The sequence below is a fragment of the Amia ocellicauda genome, chromosome 4, assembly GCF_036373705.1.
Source record: "Amia ocellicauda isolate fAmiCal2 chromosome 4, fAmiCal2.hap1, whole genome shotgun sequence".
NCBI classification, from domain to species: Eukaryota; Metazoa; Chordata; class Actinopteri; order Amiiformes; family Amiidae; genus Amia; species Amia ocellicauda.
This window is the reverse complement of record NC_089853.1, coordinates 39,948,768-39,973,373: the sequence shown is the minus strand read 5'-3', so window position 1 is coordinate 39,973,373 and position 24,606 is coordinate 39,948,768. Positions and strand designations below refer to the sequence as shown.

Sequence of the window (24,606 nt, the reverse complement as noted above, 5' to 3'; positions counted from 1 at the left end):
ATTTAAACATGTATTCTCTATTGGTTTGCAAAAAGCACGTAAAGACAACAATAAACAAACACGATTATAAAAGACATAAAGCTGACTGCTGAGATGTGTCGTCACTGCGCACGGATTTAGCCCGGCCTCTCTTTGGATTAAACCTGTTCTACGTCACACGGCCGCCATCTTGTATTTTCTGCTGCAGAGAGAGCGAGCGAGAAGGCGAGGAGGAGCGACAGAGACCGTCTCGTTAATTTAAAATAAATCTGTTTGTGTACAGATATTTTCGGTAAGAACCAGAAGCACACAATAGCGTTCACACAGGGGTGCTACAGCAAGATCCCCGTGGCAGATAAAAAACGATATAGGGAACATAATACATTATAAAAAGACCGAGCTTTTGAGCCAGTCCCCGGATAAGAGAGTCTAGCTAGGCCTGCTGCAACCATTGCATGTTCTGTGCCGACTAAATGCATTTCTGTGAGGTCATGTCTTATTATCTTGGTTGTGGAGGAAGCAAATGCATAGGGTTTAATTAGGTTATGATTCTGCTCTAGTGGTGTCGACTCTATGGATGTGCTGATGTGGGTGTTGTTGTGATGCGGACCCAGTCCTCTTTTGCTTTTTGGTATGACTACAAAGCATCGTCTGGATTAGGAGGTCCCTAGATCTATTGTGATGTGATGGCCAGTTTATGTGTCTTTACATTGGTTTGAGAGGTAAGTGGCGAGGGGTCGTTGTAAATGTGGTTTCCCTTCGGTATAGTGTTTATAATGCATGGTATAGAGTCTAGATATATTATTATTGTGAATGATGAATTATTGAGGAGGTAGTTCTGGCCTTATTGTATCTAAAGCACAGATGCTGGTTTTAATAGACGTTCTCGTTTTTATCTCGTCTTGGTTAAATGTTTATAATGTCTTTTGACTTGCAGATGTTGGCTTTGACGGTTGTATGTGCTAAGTGTGATTTGTTTTTTCTGATCCATTTGTGCTGTTCTCGATTGCATTTGGTGGCATTTTATATCCAGTTGTCCATAAGGGAATATGGATGCAAGAGAGAGAGAGCGCAGAGAAAATGCTCGTTTTGTTATTAGCTGGTGGGTTGAGTCTCTGCAGAAGAAAATATAAATGCAATTGCGTTGTTGGAGATATACAATCTTGGTTGAATGCATTTTGAACTGGTGCTGTTATTTTTTTATTTATTTTTATTTTTTGCAAATGTGTGGGTTGTTGCTACTATATAATCCTATCAAATGGTTGCTTTTATTCATGTTGTTGACAAGGCCCTTTTCTTTGACCTGTGTGTTGGTTTCCTGGCTGGTTTTGGAGTTTGTGCATTTGAAGCGTTTGTTTTGCATTGTGCTTTTGTGAACAGTTCTTCTTGGGACTAGTACTGTGAGTTTATAAACTTGCCCTTAGGATCTGCAAGGGATTTGAGTGTCCGTGGCATTTCTTTATTTCTTGGTAAGAGTGGGTGGTAATCTATATTGGACAAAACTTGTGAAAGTGAAACCCAGATGTTGAGAGGGGATAAACACTGCACTGCACCTGCTTATGATATTTGACGGTTTAAAACGTTTCACGAATATCTTCTACAAATGGGAAGTAAACCCTTTCTTGTTTTTGTCATTGCTTGATAGTGATACTCTGTCTTGTGGATGATTCAGATGTAAAGGGCTGTGTTTCTTTGTTATCGATCGCTTTTTTGTTATTAAAGTTTGTAAATTGGCAATCTGTAGTTATCGATGGTACAAGTGCTTGTGGCAGATGTCACTCACTTCTCTTGCTGAAGCCAGTATCTTGTCGTTTTTTGGATTGCCTTGCAGCATCACAGAGTGAGTTACTTTAAGTGGTTATTTTAACACTCAATACACTCTACATGCATGGAGGTTCATTGATACATGGACAGAAAAGCAATGTATGGATATCAGTGTTTGCATCTTACAGTGGGTTTATGCTGGAAAATAAAATTAACAAACCAATCCAAGATGTCAATGGAAGAGACTGTTTGTTGTAGCACTGCCCTAGATATTGGTCTGTTAACAATTCGGCAAAATGTCAGGGAGACAAAATGTTTGTTTATGTTTGTGTTCACCAAGACTGACGTCTTATTGTGGAATGTAACATACTGAACATGTAAAGATTTTAAAGGAAGCCTTTGCACCATAAATTGTCAATTTTGTGCATCTTGCATTTTGAGTTTGGTTGTCACACACTTACAACCCTGCAGCCAAAGTCTGACTCGTTTTTTTTTTTAAACCGACTGATGTCAGATTTTTTTCAGTTGAACCTGAATGAGTGTTATTTTATTTTTGTGAGGTAAAATCTTGTTAAATCCAAGCCCAGCCTCTGTCACTGTTCTAAAAGTGTAGTCTCACCTTAGCCACAGGATGGAAGTGGACAAGCACATTTGAATATGTATGTTTGTATGCTTTTAGTGGGTGTCTATATCAGCACATTGCTTTGTTTTCATTAATAAATAATGGGGCAATTCAGGTATTGCTTTTTTAAATAAACCCATGCATGCAAGGATACTTCAGTGAGTCTGGTTTCGATGCATTCTGGAATGGAACGGCAGATAAAGTTGCTCTGTTCCGTTTAGTTTCGTACGGGACCAGCTGTGCACTTCTCTCTTACAAACCTGTTTTTAAGAGCATGCCTTGTGCTCATCAATTGTGATGCTGGATGATACAATTATCTTATCTGATTCATTAAAACCTGCACTGAAACCTTGTATCTCTCTGAGGATGGGGGTGGGCTCATTGTTAAATTCTCTTGAAGTGCATGATCCTATTATTATTATCATCGTTAATATATTAAGTGTTTTGAAATGTAATTCCTCTGCCTGTCAATTTGGTTTTTTGGTGCAGCAGCCGTTATGAAGCTGTGAATCCCTGCTGCGCCCTGTGACGATGAGTGTCCTGTTCTCCTGTGTTTCTGTATCTGTGAGCACTGGTAGCAGATGCTGGGGCTGTTCTGAGAGAGAGAGAGAGTGGTCTGTCAATTGTAAGGCAGACTTTGGGGGCTTCCCTGCCCTTTGCCTGCTGCTTGCATTCATGTTTTGCTTCCATTTATTCTTTTGTTACAGTCTAGAGTTGGTTTTAATTGCTTGCCGTCAGGATTGGCTTGGCTACCCTGATTTAAGGAAACACCACTTATTGCTACAGGTAAGCGATTTTTGAAATGGTCCAGACCTTTGTTTCATTTTGAGCCATGGTAGAGACATAGTTCTGAATCCCTTTTTTAGAGCAGTTTTGCCCAGTTATTAGTCATAGTGGTGGCAGTAGTATTTACTATTGTTTTATTGATGCGTTACTTGGGCTTTTCCTGCTGGGTTGATTTAGTGTCTGTATTGCTCTGCAACAGACGCCATTGATCCTGCCCCTTGTCTCAACTGTTCTCAAATAATGACATGAGAGAGGGAAGGGGGGCGGGTGATAATAAGATTAGGTTTTCCTCCAAGAGCAAATGTAGGTCAGCTTTTAATCGCAGCATTTTCTTCTATAGCTGCTTTGTGTAATCGTACGTTAAAAACACCATCTTTAAGTCGCTCAGTAGCATCATTATTTTCTTTGGGGTTGACCTTTGCCCAGCATAGCTCTATGGTCTGAAATGGTGCCACTTCTCTTTATAACTCTGCAAAAGTTTCAGTACATACCCTTCTCTCCTAGGTAACGGTAGTGTTTTCAGATATCACTGAGGATTTTGCTTTCAAGTTTAAAACCTTTTAAATGGTGAGTTTATCTGACTGTAACTATGGTATGGCTCTCACTGCTCTGAAACAGGGGTTTTAAAATTCTTAACATGTCACAATATTTAATTTCTTCAATTGCTGATTTTTAGTTGAAATAGAAACCGGCTCCTTTGTCACTGTATTGGATTCCTTGATTTTGTTTTGTTTTTGTTTGTTTGTTTGTGCGGTTGCAACATTTTGTCAGATGGTTTGATCAACATGGAATTTCAAATCTGTGTGTTAAAGCACTGACTTTGGCAAATGCTCTGACTGCTCAACACTGTCGACAGCAGTTATCTCCTGACAGAACTGAATTTTGGTTCTCTCATGAATTTCGGTGTAAAAATTCTTGAAGTGCCTTGTGTACATTTTAGTGTTATAGGCAGTACATTATCAACCACACTCATTGTGGCTGTGACCCTTTTATTGAAGTCACATTGCAAAGCAGGGAATTTGACTTTCTTTGCTGTTTGGTGGGGATAATGTGTCTAAGGGGATATTATTTGTCATTTTGTGCTGTGCATTTTTCTGATATTTATATGCATGATTTAATCACAATGGAGAGAAAGCTAATGGATTTGAAATTCCCATGCCAACACGCTTGTTTTCTTGTCTGTTTTATTTACTCTTGAATTTGTGTTTGAATTTCCATGTTTTGTTTTTTAAGGAACTTTGAGATTTCTATATGCTTTTGGTAAATGTTTTACTTGTAGGAATAAGATTTAATGCAAAATAGTGACATTTATTGATTCCTTCAAATATAATTTCTTGATTATATGCAGGAATGGCTTCATCTCATCTCAGTCTTTGCAAAAACGCAAGCTTAATTTACATTATATTCTTTTATGATGTACTGTACACTCTGAAGCTCAAGCTTTTTATCCAACAAAAGAAAATATTCGGCCGAGTTTTGTTTACTGTAGTTTGGGATTTTGTCATATTTTGTCTGTGGTTCACACTGCTGTGCTGTTAAATTCAGCAACATCCCAGAGATACATCTCACCCTAAAACACGTATTGAAGGAGAAAGCTGGCTGTATGAGTGCTTGCTAAGATTTTGTTACCTTGTTACTTTGACTACAAATAATATTGCTGTCCTGCTAATATTGAAGCTCTACCCCTGACTTTTTCTGTGTCTTTGTTTTTGAATATGCTGCTAAGTTGCTAGAACCTCTGACTAAAGTAGTCTGTTTGTTGATTGATTTTATTTTTAACATCAGCAGTCTGACGTAGACGTTGCCTTTTTTCACCTGCAGGTGTGTGTTGGTTCGCCTCAGCATGGCTGTGGTCATCCGCTTGCAAGGTCTGCCCATCGTGGCAGGGACCATGGACATACGCCATTTCTTCTCTGGATTGACCATCCCGGATGGTGGTGTGCATATTGTAGGGGGTGAACATGGTGAGGCTTTTATCGTTTTTGCCACAGACGAAGATGCGAGGCTTGGCATGATGCGTACAGGGGGGACAATCAAGGGGTCGAAAGTGTCACTTTTGCTGAGTAGCAAGACCGAGATGCAGAATATGATTGAGCTTAGCCGCAGGCGTTTCGAAACTGGAAACCTAGAAGGAGCTGCGGGGAATGGGAGTCGGCCGGGGCCTCCTGTCAGTGCGGGGGGTAGTGGAAGGGGCAACTTGCCGACCACAATGCAAGGCTTCAACAGCCCCACCTCTAGCGTGGTCACCACAGCTGCCTCTGCGCACGAGTCCGTTGCCAACAAGAACATCCCCACGTTTTCCACGGCCAGCATGGGTAGCATGCCCCCTAGCTTCAGTAACAACTTCAGCAGCCCCAGTCTAACCATGGGATCCACTATGACCACGGCCATGTCCTCCTTGAACTCTGTCCCACCACCCATGCCCCCTCTGCCCACCATGCCATCACTGCCCCCCATGCCCTCCATCCCACCCATGCCCGTTCCCCCGCCCGTTTCCAGTTTACCTCCAGTTCCCCCTGTCACGCCAATACCACCAGTGCCCCCTGTGCCCCCCATGACACACATGCCACCAATGTCCTCAATGCCACCTTTCAACCCTGGCGTCCCTCCCCCGGTCGGCCCCGTGCCCGGTGGTATGAGCAGCTCAGGGCCACCAATGTCCATGGGAAACCCAAACCACATGTTCCTCGGCCCCATGAATGCGCTGGGGGCCTTAAACCCGCAGGCACACATGAAGCCGCCCGTGGTCAGCCCTGATGAGCTGTACGTTCATCTCCAGGGACTGCCCTTCTCTGCCACAGAGATGGATGTGCGGGACTTTTTCCACGGCCTGGGGTTGGACTCTGTCCGCCTGCTCCGGGACCACCTAGGCCGGAGCAGCGGCAGGGCCTTCACCAAGTTCTTCACGCCGCAGGACACCTTCGAAGCACTGAAGCGAAACACAGCCATGATGGGACAGCGCTATGTGGAGATCTCCCCCGCCACCGAGAGGCAGTGGCTGGCCTCTGGCGGGGGGATGGCTGGAAGTGGCCAAGGACTGTCCAAACATGGCAGCGACCACTCTGAGCAGGACCAACATCGCCGCATTAGGTCCAGCTCGGAGTCCCCCTCTGGACGTGACCGGGCAAGGTCCCGCTCCCCCCACAAGCAAGAGTTCTGCGTGTATCTGAAGGGCCTGCCGTACGAGGCAGAAAACAAGCAGATCTTCGAGTTCTTCAAAAACCTAGACATCGTGGAGGACAGCATCTACATCGCCTATGGGCCCAACGGCAGGGCCACCGGCGAGGGCTTTGTGGAGTTCCGTAACGAAATGGACTACAAGGCGGCGCTGGGCTGCCACATGCAGTACATGGGCAGCCGCTTCATCCAGGTGCACCCTATCACTAAGAAAGGCATGTTCGAAAAGATCGACGTGATCCGGAAGAGGATGCAGGGCTCGCAGCAGAGTGAGCAGAAGACGGGCTCGTCCGATGGCAGCGGGGACAAGACCACGTCCAGGAGCTGCGGCCACATCTCCAATATCCCTTACAACGTATCCAAGAAAGACGTCCAGCTGTTCCTGGAAGGGATCCAGCTGTTCGAAGACAGCCTCAAAGTTCTCGTCGATAGCAATGGGCAGGGGCTAGGGCAGGCCATCATGCAGTTCAGGTCCGAGGAGGAGGCGCTCAAAGCTGAGCGGTTACACAGGCAGAAGTTAAATGGCAGGGACGCCTTCGTCCACCTGGTGACATTCGAGCAGATGAAAGAAATAGAGAGGAACCCGCCACCGCAGGCAAAGAGAGGCCAGAAAGCGCAGGGCAACTCCCAAACCCACTCCTACCCTAGTGTTTCTGGGGACGAGTATGCCTTCCTCAGAAACGCTGCGGCCAACATGAGTAACGGCCCCCCTTTTGCCAACCCGTTCAGCGTCCCCGGTAACGGCCTCGCAGGGCCCCCTCCCCCCTTGCCCCCGATGGGAGTGGCAGGGTTAGGCGATGTTCTCATGAACGTGCCCCCTCCCATGGTGGGCAGCCACTTGCCCAGTCCTATGCTGGAGCCCCCAGGTTTTAGACCCGGACCTGGCAGTAATAACGGTCCGCCTGGGTTTGCGGCAGGGCCCGAGGGCCTGAGGGGGCTGCCACCATTTGATAATGGTCCTAGAAAAAACAGCGGCCCGCCAAATCGAGGGGGCGGGCAGGGACGACCGGGGGGATCCCAGCCGGGCTTCGGCCCAGGTTCTGATGCAATGAGAGGACCTCCGGGTTTAAGCGGAGGTCCTGGCAACCCACGGCCAACCATTGTTAAGATACAGAACATGCCCTTCACTGTCACTGTGGATGAAATTCTAGATTTCTTTTACGGTTATCAAGTACTGCCCGGCTCGGTCTGCCTGCAGTTCAGTGACAAAGGCTTGCCCACTGGCGAAGCAATGGTGGCCTTCGAGTCCCACGATGAGGCAATGTCTGCAGTTTTGGATCTTAATGACAGGCCTATAGGATCCAGAAAAGTCAAAATCACGCTAGGGTAGAAGAAGGGTATCCGGATTTGATTTGTATCGTTTAGTTTTTTAAAGAAGTGTCTCCAATCTGTGAAACGCCAGAAAGACCCAGATGTGCGTCTTTCTGCGAACCCCCAGATGAAGTGAATTTATTTAAGGAGAAGGTTGTTTCACTTCATGACACCAGGAAGATAGTATTAGTCCATAGGTCATTTGCCAAGTTAATCAAGTTCTCTAGGCTTAGAAAGGTGAAAGAAATTAAAATGAAGACGGACACATTGTGAATTTAACCCAGTAACTTGACTAGTCCAGTAGACTGTGGGACTTGTCTTCTTAACGAAGCGTCTTTCTTAAACGGGGAGCCAGAATCCTATGCTGTAATGAGCTGAAGCATCTTCGTAAAGACACAGATTTGGGGTGGGCCGGGGTGGGTGGGGGATTAGATTCGGCTTGGAGAGTCTGATGCTGACATTCTTGTGTTGAAAGCATGTGATAGTTTTGTTTAAAGGCCCTGACATATTTGTGTATTTGTATTATTTCTCTTGTTGAATTTCATGTTTTGTTTTTTTCTTGTTTTTTTAATTTTGTTTTTTGCATTTCCTAAACAAGAAAAACAAAGTGTGGCTGGTACTGTGTACACTGAGTGCTGCTATGCCAGGTGTGTGCACAGCCTTTATACAGCTTTTGAAGAAGAAGCAGTTTTCATTTGCTAGCTAGTTTTGTAAGCTCTGAACATGTACCTAAGTTTAGGTTGTTATGTTTGTTTCTGTTTTCCTCTTTTCCCTTCGTAAATGCCATGCTGATATGGTTGCTGTCATGTGCAAGAAATTCCTTAATTCAGTCCAGAATTATGATCAATATTCAAATTTTCCAAAGTATTTAAATGTGAAAGGATGAGGTAATTGTGTTTCTGATAAAGAATCTTTAAATGGCAGCAACTTGAAACAATGTTTCCATTTTGCTCTCTGCAAGCCTTTACGAAGTTTGTACACTACGTGCAGTTAATAGAATGCATCATGTCTGCCGAGATGTCAATCCTTTTTGGGATTCCTTTTTGTTTTGTTTTTTGTGTGTGTGGTGGTATTGAACCAGATCAATTGTAAGTAAATGTTGCATTTATTTGGACTCTTGACTGTGACTTCCAGTTCAAATATATATATTTTTTAATTTTATTTTGTTCTGCAGTTGTATATACTGTTCAGCTTACACGTTTGTCAATAAACTGCATTCCTAAAAAGAATTTATCTAAAAGATATTGTATACTCTTTCATTGTGCTGTTTTTTTTTTTTTGCTGTTTTGATGAGTTTTGTGTAGAGCATCTGAAGAAGCACAAATCCACTTGTCTGAATTTTCCACATGTCCCTGGTGCAGGTACAAAGGGAGAAAGGATGCGGCAACAATGCATAGCTGAGATTGAGGTTGAGATTGTGTTTAATTCTCCACATACACCTTAATGTTTCTGAGTTGTGTGTTTCGAGTTTGCTGTTGTCTGTGCGATCACAAGCAATGCCGAGACAGATGCGTGTGGGGGGGTGGGGGGGGTCCGATAACCCCATTCTGCCTTCAGTTGTAAGAAAGAACCCAGAAGTGTTGCACATTGTGGTGTCAACTGCACAGAGCTGTTTGATTATGTTGAGACCACTAATGTGGCTGGTCAGTTTACTAGCAAAGGGGATGAGAAACTCTTTTGAATGCACAGTTTGTTTATTTTTGTGTAATTCCTACTTTAAGCAAAGTGCACTGTAGGATGTTATATACATTCATATATTTTTAAAGCTGCTTTCAATATTTACCTATAATATTTAGCCAGTGTCTCTCTGTACCCCCTTTTTATTTACCCATATCTGGACAATCGTGTTTACACCACTTCTGTCAGACACACTTGCTGTGTGTCCACGGGGGCTCTGTCTGCAGTGCTTATGAAGTTAGTTGGCTTTTTAAAACCAAACTAATCCATCAGAGGGATAGCTCAGTGTCCTCACGGCCTGTGTCCCCGATGACTTGCACCTGTGGAAGGCTGTGGTGCACAGATCTCCATGAAGCTCTTCTGTGCTCAACAGGCCGGGGGTGGCTTTGGTGCGGCCTGTTCCTCAAGGTCTCCATGGGATTTGCCTCGCAATCTAGTGCTCCACGTTTCAGTGCCTTCCCAACACAGTTTGAAACAGCCAGCTACCTCTATGTACAATATTTAATGGCAGGTCCATAGACACACTAGAGGGAGCTCCCACAATCCACCACTTCATGGCTACTGCATCCTTAGTTTGATGACAGCTGTTACATTGTATACATTGTACAGTGTATAGAGCATTATCACCAAAATTCACATGGAACTGGTAGTGATCTGTGATGCTACACGGTACACTTATGCGTCTCTGTGGCTCTGTGCTTTCCTGGACTACAAACAGGAAAACACTTAGTACGAGGCAGGTGCTGTGAGCCCAGGCAGAGCTCTGCTGAGTTGAGCCCTGCCTTCCTTGGGTTTAGATTCACAGCAGTGTTAGTCTGAAGACGGGGACCCACATAAGCGCCAAGGCTCCGTGGGAAATTATCACCTCATGACAGTCGCCGTACTAATTAGACCAGGTATGCAAATCTCAAATCCTTCATCCTGATTGGTGGGATGTGGCACATTCCAGTTGTGCCCTAGTTAAAATTCCTCTGGCTATCATGGTTTCCTGCCCAGCCACAGTTTGTTGACTTTGGAAAAATAAAAATAACAAAGATTCGGCGAGAGATGCTACTACCGAGTTCTACAAGATGCTGCCAGTCCCCATGTGTGCCCCAGGCTTGACTCCGCTGAGTGATCGAGTTTACATCTGATGTGTTTCAGACTTGGCGGAGAGCGTATTGGTGTTTGTCCTTCTTCACTTGTCACACTTAGCTTTACATTATGCTGCTGATAAAAGGTGGATAAGACAATGTGTGGCGTTCAGCTACTCCAGAGCTGAGGGGACGCCATACATGTCTTTGTGTTGGGCTTGTTTGTTTGTTAATTTGTGTCATCATGAACTGCTGATGGGTGGTTTTACACATGGATGTTGGTGTTTAGCAAATCTCCTGGCTGTAAGAGTATTAGGAATGAAGAGCTTTTTGCTTGTAGTGGGTATTGACGCTGGAGCCCACATGTGGCTTTTGCTCAGCTCCTGTGTGTTTGACTGGGGCCAAGGTAAGTCCTTTAGATGCACATGATTTATAAAGAATAAACATAAGGGACTGTTTTGCAGCAGTAAAGCTGGCTGAGAAATGGACCATAAGATGCGGCTCGTGGTTGACTAGATTTCAGCAACTTGTAGTTTTGTTTGTTTTTAGTTTTTATTTTCAGTAACAAGGCATAGACTCATTCCTCCCTGGTGCTTATGCTTAAATGCTCACATTTCAGATGTACAGGACAGCAGACTGTGACTATCGGTGCCCTTGTTTGTCTGTAATTCATGAATAAAAGCTTTACACTTGGTGAAGGGCCTGTGTACTGATGAAAGCTGTTTTGGTGTCTTTCTCAAGGTTCTGCTATACATTGACACTTGTGAGTTTGCACTGAAGAAGCAGAAGGTCTCATACTGTCATGTACAAGAATAAATAAAGCTGGGCATTTCATTCTGTATCCCTGTACCTTCTTTGCTCCATACGAGTTCAATGTTTGGTCATGCACACCCTTGCAGTTTGCACCACCCTAAAGCTTGTGAGGTTTTTCTTTTGGGTAATGAAAGGCGATGCTGATGTTGAATTGGGATGCATTTTGTACACAAATGTAGCTGTCAGTCTAGCTGCAGCAGCCTATTGTGTGGTGTTCAATATTTAAACATGAACGAGTTATTTCAGTCTGTGACACAATGTGCAGAACAAAGCCCTGTGCAGCGGCAGAGCAAATATTACCTCCTATACAGATCATCATGGCATACATTCTGATTAGATCTGTGTTAACCCTTTAGGAACACTGTGTGACACGCCACACTCCAAGGCCTGGGCAGTTAAGAGAATGTATTTTTGTCAAGCCTGTTAAATCTTCCCAACTCGTACGTTTCACCAGGTGTGTAAGGGTTAATGTGGAAGTGAAAGTTACTGCAGTCAAATTCCACAGAGCCATTTACCCTCCGAAGCCACAGTCCACAGCCACCCACACAATAATTACCTCGGACATCAGTGGCAGCAATTGCAGTAAGTTAGTTGTAATTGGCATGAGTATTACTGGGCATATTTTAGTGAATCACCTGAATCTGCCGTACTTTCTGTATTTTAATCCCGCCTTCCCCCCCCATTTATCTTTTCTTATCACCACAATTAACTCATGACTATGTATCAATGATTGGGGTATAAATAAAAAGATATTCATGATGGTTAATCGCATAAGCTCAAACCCCCTCGGGCCAGAGTTTCCCCAATATGTTCAGCCTAAGACACACTAAATTAACAGTTTTGAGTGGCCGCCCCACCCTTCCTGCCCAACCCGTTATAAGCTACAAAAAAAACTGATTTGGTGAGAATTTCGAGCTTGTCCTGATGGTCAGAGTTGTACATTACTGATGGGAATGATTTATTTTCTCACGGGTCTTTACCACTATTCAAAATGGACTAAGTTTTTAATTAGAGGTATCTAAACTACTGATTAAATACAATGCTGTAGACTGTAGTCTCCTTTCTCTACTCTATTCAGAATAAAGAACTCAACATTTGGATGTGTAAAGAAACAAATCCTAAAATTAAAGAAGCAGATGAAGGTAGGGAACGTGTAATGGTGATGTTTTGATTGTTTAGAGCGTACATTTCAGTAAATTAGTGAAGCTGTGTATTTAATTTAAGGTAGCGTTAGAGTCCCCAGCAAACCTCTGCTTTCGTTAATGTTGAGGTTGCTGTTCTACTGACTTAACTGAATTGGGTGATGTTTTGTAGGGGTCTGGCTTGATATTGTAGTGTTGGCCAGGGCTGGGGTGCAGGTTGCCGTAATACTTCACAATGGGGCAGGTAAACTACTGATCTGATGTAATGGTTTATAGTAAACTGCAATGGAGTGTCACAGATCAGAATAATCATTCTGAATATGAAATCGGTGCCAGACTAGTTGTCAGATTTGTATTAACTAGATGTGGATTTGAAAGAAAATGTCAATATAAAAGAAAGTAAATTTGGCCCAGTGAAGGTTTAATAATGAATGTATTAGTGGTCTAATGGTGACATTTAAGTTTAGAGAAGATGAGTAAGATAGCTGAATTTTGCATTGAAATTAAGTTAAAATGTGGGTTACATTTTGGTCTGGTCTAGGAGTCCACAGTATACTCATACTTTTGTTAAAGTTGTGGTAGCTTTTCTACAGATTTTAACTCAATTGGGTTTAGCTTGAAATCCTAGTGTTTTCTGGGGCTGGGGTGCAGCTTGCCGTTGGACCTTTAAAATGTGTCAACTAACCCAATACAGTGGTGTACTGAGTAAGGTCTTTCCTGTCAATACTGCAATACAGTATCACAGTTCAGAATGAACAGACTATTTAACTGTCAATGAGTTATCCCTGTGTGCGGTGAAGATTTGGTGGTTACATTAGGTAACCAATAGGTGTAATGCATTGTCAAACCTACCCAACTTAAAATACTGTATTTCATTCTGTTAGGGGCTGGTTTAATTTAAATGACTGAGAAGTGTATTCTGAATTTGATTTTCCTCAGGTGTGACTTTACAAGCATGCTGTGGCACCCTGTTCATACCTGATGGCACTAATGTGCCACAGCCCCCTGGCTGGGAAGCACTGACACAGGCAGATTTAAGGGATTTGTGATGGTAATGGCCATTCTGTTAAGATGCCACTAACATGCAGGATTTGCTTTCTTCTCATTGGAACGAAATAAAGCAAGTATAATAATAGCCACAAACTGCATTAGGACAATTGAAACCAGGTTAAATTAGTACATTGAAGGCTCTTTCCATCATCTCAGATGTGTGAGGAAATTCCCATGTACCCCTTAACTAAAATGTGCTGACTTTCATTACTTTTTCAAACAAAGAGTGGGAGACTTTAATTGGTATATGTTGTTGTCCATTTAGTATGGTATTGTTGAGAGTGACATTAATACAGCAGTTGCAACATACACACTGTACTGTGGGTAACGCTGAGACTTGTTATCTATGAATCCTGTAGCAGAAGTGAAAACGATCCTGTATTTGCTTCTGCTGCAGGAACAGCTGATTTATCTGGACAGGTCTGATGCAGATTCATCTTTAGTCTAAAAACAAACATGTAAACGTTTAAAAAGAGGAGAAGAGCGGGGACTGTGGTTAGGATGCCTCTGTCTTGCACCCCAGCCTCGATGAAGCATTTCCACCCCATGCGCTCCAGACACTGGGGGTCATGCTGCAATCAACTGTTACACAACGCATGAACACATCTATCCCAGGAGGAGGATAATCTGGGTTTTCTTGTGCGGCTTTGTATATGTATTTGTATATGGAAAGGGAGAGATTAAATCAGGTTGTTTTCTATTTTTAATTGCAATACATGTGTACAGAGACAAACTCGAAAATGGTGTGAGTTAGATCCCCCTCGTCTGCTGCAACACGAATGTACTTTTTACACCTTGAACGGTTTACGTGTATTAGCTGTTGAAATAGAGATGCGATATAATATACATATGATGGCAGCAGCAAGCTGACATTATTTAGGGGCAGACAATTATAAACCTATAGTTACACTTGGTACTTGCAAGGTGGTAATGCTTGATCTGCTAGAAGCTTTCAAAATCGGGAATATATTGTTTGTCAGTGGTGATGCACTGAAATTGACACTTGCGAGTTGCTTTAATTGGGGAAGGGAAAAACCACATTACATAAAACTTCCGCTGGTGTTTTTCCTTGCGTGGAATTGTGAAATCTAATTCTTGTGCAAGTTGCCTTTTTACCTTCTGGTCATTTGGTATTTAATCTTGGTTTTCTGTGGTGTGGATGCTGCTATATGGAGCTGAATAGTATTGTGTGTTTAATCTGTGCAAAAAGCCTTGTCTAGAGTAACAGATTAATTATATAACCTGGTGGATCCTGATTTGCTCTCTGCAGTGATGGGCATTTCCTTCCATTTATAACTTGTACGTCAGCCGGGTTAGTAATAGGCAGGTTTGTTGCAGTCATACTTTTTTATGATTGTTATCCGCGGATGATGAGTGCTGGGGATGCTGCTGGTTCCCAGTCGCCGATGCCGCGGCTGCACTAGCGCGGCGTGCAGTTGGGTGTTTTTTTCTGCAGTGCAGGCACGGGCTGTGATTGACAGCGTGGCTGACGAATGGGGACGTTGTTCGCGGAGCTTCCTGCAGCCAATCGCTGCGGGCGGTGGGCGGGCCGGCGCCACGCCTCTGCGCGCTGCGGGAGTGTCCCCAGTGCGCAGCTGCGGGAGTGCCAGCGCTCGCCACTGCGCTTATATCACGAAACTACACGGTACTATAGGTAAGCGATGATAAGCGGTTATCTAGTTTGGGGCATGTGTTTGACTAGGATTTGTTTGTTTTTCATTATTTGTCGTTTAAATCCATTGCGGTGCACTTCCCGTAGCAAAGCGAGTTAGAGAGCCGCAGTGTTAGTGTGTATTTGTTTCAGTACTTACTCTAATGGCTTCCTATGAGGCAGGCGGAAACTATGGCACAGTCCAGCTCAAAGGGTCGGTGAAAAGGAGAAACGGATTAATTTTTTTGAAATAAGGTGATCATGTATAGATTTATGTGAAAAGTTAGTAGATACCTCGGTGCATTCCTGTTTCCCCCCCCCCCCCCCCCCCCATCGACTTTTTTATAGTGCCGATAATGTATCCCTGTACTTTGTAATGGCTTTTTCAGTCTTTGGTAACTTCATGCAATTGCCTTAATTATGCTGCATTTTATATGTCTGCATTAATTGTATTATTTTAGTATATATTGAAGTTTGCTGTCCGGTACATGTAGACACACCCTTTCACTGTCAGTACTCCCGCGCATTAGGGCCGGGCATCAGAGCAGCAGCCTCTGCACACCTTTGATCACGCGTTTCTATTTTAATACATGTTTATATGTAACACCAACTGGTCTGTGCTAATATTGACGATATCAACGTTTTGTTTATGATTCTTAAATTCATTGCATTCATTTACCGTAACGTGTTTCAGATTTTTATGCGTTTTGTTCCTGTTTCAGAAGTATCAAACTTGTCTTTTTACCCTCTTAGTCCAGATGTGAAAACTATCCATCAGTATAAAGGATTTTGTTTTGTTTTGTTATTTTGTCTTTTTACTAGATTTCCAAAGAATGTAATCTGCTTTTCATGCTAAGACCTTTAAACAGATTCACTGCCTCTTTCTGCATGCCCGTAATTGTTATGATGGTCAGTGAGTCATGTAGTTCTGCTTTTAAATGTAAAGTATTAAATAAGAAAGTATATGAAGTACCCATGTTCTCCAAATCTATGTAAGTCAAATTAATCGAATTATAAGTTCAATGTAAAGTTTCAGTTAATTAATTGACTGTATTTGGATCAAAAACCAGCATGACAGGGGGTCCCCAGGACCATTGTTGTGAACTGTTGCCATAGATGGCTTTACTTGGCAAGATAAACATCAGACTGAACTTTGTGACATCTCAGGTTATTGAAAGCACTGTTTGGGGATTTGCTGTTATACATCTCACAGGAGCCCTGGCTGGTCTTCTTTTGAAATAGTTCATCAGGGCTTTTCCCCTGGGAGCCTGTTGAAGGAAGAGGAGTTGTAATCCTTAACCTAATGCTGTTGCTGACATTTGGACAGGCTTTTCATTTGCTTAAAAGACCATCTCTTTTTATGATATAGCCTGTGGTGGTTTGGCTGCACAGTGGAAGCTCAGGACTTGTAACAGTTGGTACAGAATTTGAAGATGTATGTAGAAATCCTCTTGGGGCAGACAGGTGTGTGTTCACTGCTAGATTTCAGTGTGCTTGATCTCTTGAAGTTCTTGTTTGACAAGTATATGAACTACTCTGAAACGCCTTTGTGTCCAAAAATAAACAAAGTACACCTTCTTTGAGACGTTATTTATTGTTTAGCTTCCCCAGGAGTGCTGCCTGCAGGCTTTGTGTTTGTCAGTAACAGTAGTCATTTATTATTTTTGCTGGCAGAGGAGTAGAACTGATTTTTCCATCCACTTTTTGATTTCAGAAGTTAAACTGCCCATAAACGATAGCGCTCTTACCATATCAAGCCAAAAAACAAACAGCCAGAGCGACACAGAGAATTGTGGTAATTGTGGCTTTTGTATATCCAAGATCAACATTTTGTGTAACTACTACTTCTCTTGTGTCCTGTTTTCCAGATGGCTGCACAGTGCGTGACCAAAGTAGAGCTCTCGGTGTCCTGCAACAATCTCATCGACAAGGATGTGGGCTCCAAGTCAGACCCCCTGTGTGTGCTGCTGCAGAGCACCGGCGAGGACAAGTGGGTTGAGGTATGAGAGATCGGGCTTTAAACTGCACAGATGGGACAGGATTGTGCTGAGGGGTGGGTGGAACGGGGTCTCTAGTCCCAGAGGGGTTGTAGGGGTATCTGATTTTAGTTCTTTTTAGGAACATCTTTCGTGTATGTTTAAGTTTCCTGTGAAACGCCTTACTTTGCATCGTGAAGACTGGAGCTCTTTGATACTGTGAGGTCATTGCCTTGTAAAATGGAGAAGAGACTGCAAAGATAAGACACTTTCTTTGTGATGTGGTGCTTACTAGGAATGTGAAACATGCTGAAACACAAAATATCAGATTTAAACTGATGCTCTGAGCCTGGTGATGACCTCTCACTGGCCTCGCAGGTCTCGCACAACTGGTTTGGGCTCCAGCCATGGAGTCTGGAGTCTTAATGTCTGTTCCCCCACCCTGTCCCCCCAACAGGTGGACCGCACAGAAAAGATAAAGAACTGCCAGGACCCCGAGTTCTCCAAGAAGATCCGGGTGGACTACTACTTCGAGAAGGTGCAGAAGCTCAAGTTCGGGATCTACGACATCGACAACAAGTCCACGGACCTCGGGGACGACGACTTCCTGGGAGGGTTCGAGTGCACTCTGGGGCAGGTAAGAGCGGCACCTGCTGGCCTGTCTATGCGTGACAGCTGTGCCTGCAGGCTGAGCTCGCACGCTGGGCCAGATCCATGATGGGACAGGCAGCGTCACGACTTCTCTCAAGGTGCTGTGGGCTGCAGGGTTTCAGTCAGTGATGTTCTGATGTAACAATAGGGTCTCTCAACACCGCAGTCCTGCACTTATTTGTTTAAATTTTTGTTGTATTTAGATATGTTTGCTGTGCATGTCAGATTGTTACCTTTTGCTTCAGCCTGGCTGGAACCATGACCTCAAGTGTCGGCTTGTTCTTGGACCTTGTGCTGCGCTGCTCTCGCCTCACTGCCTGTTCTTGACTCTGCAGGTGGTGTCCAGTAAGAAACTCATCAGGCCCCTGGAGCTGAAGAAGGGGAAGCCAGCAGGAAAAGGCACCATCACGGTCAGTCTCAGAAACCCAGCACATGGTGCACCGTGGGGCTCAATCCGGCTGTTATGAATTAGACATGGGGACCAAGTGCTTACATTTCAATACAAACTGGAAATATGGGGGTGTTCTAAAACTCTTGACAGGTAGTGTAAGTTGGCTGCCTTTATTTCAGTGTTTTAGAGGTGGCTCAGTGTGCTTTGCCTTGCAGATTTCAGCGGAGGAGATCAAAGATAATCGGGCCATCGTGCTGGATGTTGAAGCTCGGGGTCTGGACAAGAAGGTACTGCACAGTCTGTAGATTATTCTTTAGACCAGGAGGTGTATATTTCAGCGTTTTGAAGTAGTTTTAATACTATTTATTGTTTTTATTGTTAAGCTGTCTTAGAGAAATTAAATGTCCATCCTGCAGCAGGGCTCCAGTGAATGCACTCAGAACTCCGAGTCATTCTGTGGATTGTAGGGGAGCTCAGGGTTCTGTCCCGGGTTTTCCTTGTTCTCCAGCATGTGCTGACTCGCACGGCTCTCTGTCTCTAGGACTTGTTTGGAAAGTCGGATCCCTTCCTGGAGTTTTTTAAGCAAGCAGACGATGGCAAGTGGCAGCTGGTTCACAGGACTGAGGTAGGGACTGCAGATGCAGTCGTCTCTTGAGGAAAACCACTCGGTTCTGTCGCCAGGTGATCAATTACTGGAATTAACACATTTTATTACATAGAAAATAATCAATCATATAACAGCAATAGAAATATCAAATGATCACTTCTGCTTCAGAAGAACTTATGTGGTGGGGGGTAATCTTTTCTCTTCAGCTTCTTCAGTTTGTGTAATGAGGGTTGATTCATCTATTTATTTTAAGTGTTGGAGGTGTTGAGAGATTGCTTCTGTTTTTTGTTTTCTTTTTCCAGGTGATCAAAAATAATCTGAATCCAACATGGAAACAATTTTCAGTCTCCCTCCAGACCTTCTGCAACAGCGACCTGAACAAGCCGATCAAGGTGAGTGTGATGGCTGATGCTGCATCTACCGGCTGCAATGCTCTTAAACCCAGTTGCCTTCTTATAGTATGAGGGGGGAGTTTGCTTGCTGACAGTAAATGCATTGTAATGTAAATACAATTTTCATGTGATAGGACTATGTAACCTTATGATTTGAGATTCTTCTAGTATATAACCTAGCAAATGTTTTAGCTGAGTGGCTTTGTGTGCTCTGTATGCTGCGTCCTAGTGCTAACAGCGGGGGGTCTTTGCTTATTATTATGTTGTCTTAGCCATATATTACTGACTGCAGCATCTCTCACTGTCAGGTGACTTGTTACGATAAGGATGAAGATACCAGTTCTGATATAATAGGGGAGTTTACTTGCACTGCTGCTCAGCTGGTGGAGGTGAAAGATCACGCGGTGAGCATGGCCCCTGGCCCGTTGACAAGCCTCTGTCCCACTGCGTCCTCTGCTCTGCCTTCCAGGTCCATTGCTCTGATTATGATAGTGATGGCTCTCATGACCTTATCGGTGTTTTTGAAACTAAAGTGTCACAACTGCAGAACACAAGCCTCTCTGCACCGGTGAGATCCCCCTTTTCCCCTCTTCTACTATCATTTTATTTTTTGTTAGTTTTACCTTTTCCTCCCCTAAATAACCCTGTTTTAACCAGTGGGATTAAGTGCCTATTGCTCATTCACCATCGGAATCTGTTTACTGCCTGGAAGTATCCAGACTCCATTGATGGGGCCCTCTTACTGGGGAGAGTGGCTGTGTGTGTGTGTGAGATCAGACTTTCTATTTCATTCACTGAAACCCAGATCAGTTTATAAAATTCACTTTTTCAGTGAGGATGAGCAATATGCCCTTCACTCCCCCAGTAAACATCATAATCTTGATTTAATGGTTTTACACTCTTTTAGTCTCTTTTAATGTGTGTTTTAATTATTAGTGTTAACTTCGCTGAGTGAATTCTGAATGATGACTTCCTGTCTGACCTGCGTCTCTCTCAGGTGGAGTTTGACTGTGTGCACCCCGAGAAGAAGCAGAAGAAGAAAAACTACAAGAACTCCGGGGTGGTGAAGATCAGGTCCTGCAAGGTACGACCCGTGCCACTCCGCCCTGCGTCTGCTGTCAGAACAAACCCGGTCCGCCTCCGCCTGCCTTTAGTCATAAGCCTGCATACCTGCCACACTGCTGTAATTCACATATTTTTTTTGTCTGTGCTCATTAATTGTAGATCGTGGCGGATTACTCCTTCCTGGATTACGTCATGGGAGGCTGCCAGATCAACTTCACGGTGAGTCTCCCCTCATGTGGCAGCATTATTGAGATGCCTCTGCAGCGCTTCCGAGTCCTGTGCTGCACGAAGGCACTTTTAGAGTCCAATCATGGGTTGTGCTGATAAACAAAACCAAGTGCCAAAGCATTATGCCTCATACAATGGCTTTAGGCTGGGATTAAATCAAAGGTTGCAGCCTTAGACTAGTAGACAATTACAAACCCCCACTCGGCGGTGGCATAGTTGCTTTAAATCCGACCCCCACATTTTCTGAAAGTAGAGAACTCTGCAAATGGATGTTTTTTTGGTTTTTCTCGGGCGCTGACTTGGATAAACGCATCGGCAAGCTGAGTTCGCGACAGAGCGAGAGCGGTGCTGGTCCAGCATCCCTGCAGTGTTCCTCATCTATGCACTTACCCCACTGACACCTCCCCCAGGCTATTAAATCGCTGCTGCTCTGCTCCTCAGGTGGGAATAGACTTCACCGGGTCGAATGGAGATCCTAAGTCCCCGGACTCCCTGCACTACCTGAGTCCAAACGGGCTGAACCAGTACCTTTCCGCCATCTGGTCTGTGGGACAAGTGGTCCAGGACTACGACACGTAAGTCGTAAATTTAAGATGTTAACTAGAAAAAATAACTATCTTGTAAAACTTGCCACTGCGGTGTTCCTTAGTGTGGGCCGGTACATTTTGGGCGCAGGGGAGCTTGACCCTGTGTTTTCATTTGTCTGTTAGTTTCCCTCCACCTCTGTGTTAGTTTTGCACCGTTATTGTGCTAAAAGTGAATCCTCTCAGACTGGTTTGGAGTTAGCAGCAGAGAAGGAGTGGCAGTAGTAGCAGCAGCAGGACCAGTAGCAGGCTGATCAGGGCCGTCTCTCTTCTTCCCTCCTGCAGAGATAAACTGTTCCCTGCCTTTGGATTCGGAGCCCAGGTGCCCCCAGACTTTAAGGTGAGAGATTTGGTGGAAACTTATTTATCTTAGGTATTTATTATTTTTTAAAGTTGCCAATAACTTCTGATTTCTTCTAGGTGTCCCATGAGTTTGCGCTGAACTTCAACCCCAGCAATCCCTACTGCCAAGGTATGTGTTTTTTCACCAATATTTCGTATCTGCAAACCGTAATGATGGGGAGCAGAGCAGTAGATTTCATAGTGTTGCCCCCCAACCACCCCTCACTCTGAGATTAGCCCAGCAGGACTGTCCAGGTTGTGCTGTATCTCTGCTTATGCTTTTGTTGTTGATGTTGTTGTTGTTGTTTTAACCTTGTCTTGTCTTCCAGGTGTGCAAGGCATTGTGGAGGCCTATCGCTTTGCTCTGCCCCAAGTGAAGCTGTACGGACCCACCAACTTCTCCCCCATCATCCACCATGTGGCCAGGTTTGCGGCTCAGGCCGCTCAGCAGGGAACAGCAGCAGTAAGTGCGCTGACATCACAGCCCCCCTGGCTCTTTTGTAGAGGATTGCGTCAATGTTTTTATCAAATGTAGTCTTACTTGGTACATAACTTAGTCTGGGAGTCAAGGATGCACGGGTGCGTGTTTGGCAGCCTCCTTCATGCCCTGATTGGCTGACCACTGCTTCCTGTCCCTCCCTCCTTGGCTAACCTTCTGCTTCCTGTCTCCCCCACAGCAATACTTCGTGCTGCTGATCCTGACTGACGGTGAGATCACCGACCTGGACCAGACACGGCAGGCGATCGTGGCGTGCTCCAAGCTGCCGATGTCCATCATCATCGTGGGCGTCGGGGAGGCCGACTTCAAGGCCATGGAGTTTCTGGATGGGGATGGTGGTGTCCTCAAGTCCCTCACAGGAGAGCCTGTGGCCAGGGACATTGTGCAGTTTGTGCCCTACAGGGACTTCGTCAGTGTAAGAGCACGTTTTTCTGATTCCACCCCCCCCCGATTGATGTCTTCTGTGCTTTACCAATATACCCAATCCTATATTTTATTACATTTCAAACTCTTCCTTTCCTTCTCTGTCTGTCTGTCTGACTCTCTCTCTCTCTCTCTCTCTGTCTCTCCAGGCACCTAAAGAGGCTCTTGCGCAGAGTGTGCTGGCTGAGGTTCCCACTCAACTGGTGTCTTACTTCAAAATGCTGAACCTGGCACCAGTGCAGCCGCCAAAGCCAGTGACCCAGTGAGGCACCTCATGGGCAGCAGCCGCCTCAAAATGTGCCTCGCATTCTTGACCACAAGGCGGCGTCACCCAGCTCAAACAGCACTGCTGAAGACGAGGGAATACATTCACCCGCCAGCCCGGTCTGGTTTTACAATTTGCCACTATAAGTAATTTAGAGAAGCTATAGATTATATTCCATTATTTTTTACATTTTTGTATTACAAACTAGGAAATTTGATTATTTTGCAGTATTTTTTAGGGAGTAGATGAATTAAGGGCTGATCTTGCACAGGAGAGTGGATTCTGAACCCTTAATAATGCACATTTTAGTGTCAATTCCACAATCATGGCTTAATTAGCCTCTAAAGCTTTGATTGTAACAATGGGCAATCTCTTAAAGCGATGCAATATTCTGTGGGAATTTACTTCCTATTAATATGCAGCCTAGCACTTAATCTAAGTTATGCACTTGCTTATATAGTCATTAGAAAGCCTTCTCTTGCGCACAATTAGAACCAAAGACGCGCAGCATGCCTTACTAAACTTTAGCTCATCAGGACTAACTGCCTTATAAACTGAATTGCCAATTCACCGGATCAATGGAAATATTGTATGCATGACACACTTTAGTCCAAAACCACGCGTGCGACTCCTGTCAGAAGACGAGAAGACCTTCTCCCCGTCAAGCGACGCCAACAGCGAGGGGTATCCCACGCACGTCTGTGTAACGAAATGCATATCCACTGCGTTATGCTTCAGAATGTGCCATTTGCCAAATATCTGTGTAATCTGTTCAGTTTTGTTCAGCTTTTGAATACCATTCTGTGGACCATTCAGTTTTTTCTGATGGTGGGGGTGGAGCTGTATCCAGGCCATATCATTTGAAAGATCACATGCATTCCTTTTCTGACTCATTCAAATCGAGAGTGGTTGCATCGCACAGGATGGCAGCACGATGACCAGTACTGTAGATGACCGATCTCTACGGCCTGCTGTCCTGCTGAAATACAAGGGTCGCTTTAGATATGGCCGTTTGACAAAGGGTCGCCTTGCTTTTGAAGTGCAGGCAGCAGAATTGCAGTTGAAGTCCAGTAATCCTGTATTCCCAGCTCGTGTGGGTTTGAAGCATCCCCTGAGTGTCTGGTCCTGTTTCTTGCTCTCTTTCCAAAGGAGTGCTCTGGCCTGTTAGCCTTAATTCCCACCATCAGAAAACATCTCATTTCTGAGGGGAGAAACTTTTTATTTTATTTTTATATATATAAATATCATTGACATTTGTGCCTTAAACAGACACACTTCCGTAGTCTGATTTGAATGCAGCAGAATGAAAAACCTTCCCTTCCCTCTATTTTCTGTCATTGTTAAAATGGATGCATTAATAAATATTTGTACCTGGAGGTCAGAAGTGTTTCCATTCTTCTTTTATGTATTATCTTTATTGTATTTCTCAGTGGGAGTTAAAGTATGAAGTTTTAGTTGGCACAGTTAGCAGATTCTCATCAGAGTCTATCTTGGCGAACTGCTCTGCTGAAATCAATGTCTCTGCTGGAAGGGCTTTTCCACAGGAGCTCGGAGCAACGTGTGCAGTGCAGAAGCAACAAGCAGAGACCTGTTCTATGGTTTCACCACTTGATGGCAGTGAGTCCTCTTCCCAGGGCTCAGTACAGTTTTTTTTTTTTTTTTTTTTCCCCCCCGTCTCCTTTCTTCCAGGTAAAGGTAATTGGCATGATATCACAATAAATGATGGAAGATGATTCAGCACCATTCAATAGGTTTTTCCCGATCCCCTCTGACCTTTTACACTTAGTCTCCCTTAAAACAAATATGAGATTATTGGAATTCATTTTTGCAGCTTTTGTGTAACCTGCATCCTGCATATTTAATGGTGAAGCTGACTGGCAGGTTTGGATGTCCCCGTTTGCGCAGATAACCCTAATGTGACCACAGGAAGCTGTGAGAGAGCATGGTGTCAAATAGCTTATTGCACATAATAAAAAATACAGCCTTGTCTTTGTAGAGAGCAGCTGTATGGAGTGAACATAGTGTCATTCTTCAGCCTCCCTACCAATCCCCTAAGTCTGGAGTTGCTAAGATGGGTGTTCAGTACGGAGGCTTGTGTCCAGCCTGGGGTAGACCAGCGTTAAGACGGAAGCCCTACC

General features: G+C 44.2%; 1 protein-coding gene across 5 annotated transcripts; it reads left to right on the top strand.

The window, feature by feature from the left end:
• The first annotated feature begins 154 nt into the window (after positions 1-154).
• On the top strand, positions 155-23,844 carry cpne1 (copine I). 5 transcript variants are annotated; one of them, XM_066702163.1, is made up of 17 exons: positions 168-271; positions 3,073-3,151; positions 16,914-17,045; positions 17,479-17,658; positions 18,008-18,082; positions 18,279-18,350; positions 18,605-18,688; positions 18,973-19,062; positions 19,532-19,630; positions 20,060-20,146; positions 20,287-20,346; positions 20,797-20,930; positions 21,225-21,279; positions 21,360-21,411; positions 21,611-21,744; positions 21,959-22,195; positions 22,353-23,844. In XM_066702163.1, the coding sequence occupies exons 3-17, from the start codon at positions 16,914-16,916 to the stop codon at positions 22,467-22,469; spliced, it is 1,608 nt and encodes a 535-aa protein (XP_066558260.1). In that variant the 5' UTR covers positions 168-271; positions 3,073-3,151; the 3' UTR covers positions 22,470-23,844. The 5 variants fall into 5 exon arrangements, with proteins under 5 accessions (XP_066558259.1, XP_066558260.1, XP_066558257.1 ...); XM_066702162.1 differs by lacking the exon at positions 3,073-3,151 and having other exon boundaries at positions 155-271; XM_066702161.1 differs by lacking the exons at positions 168-271; positions 3,073-3,151 and adding an exon at positions 14,911-15,048.
• The last annotated feature ends 762 nt before the right edge of the window (positions 23,845-24,606 follow it).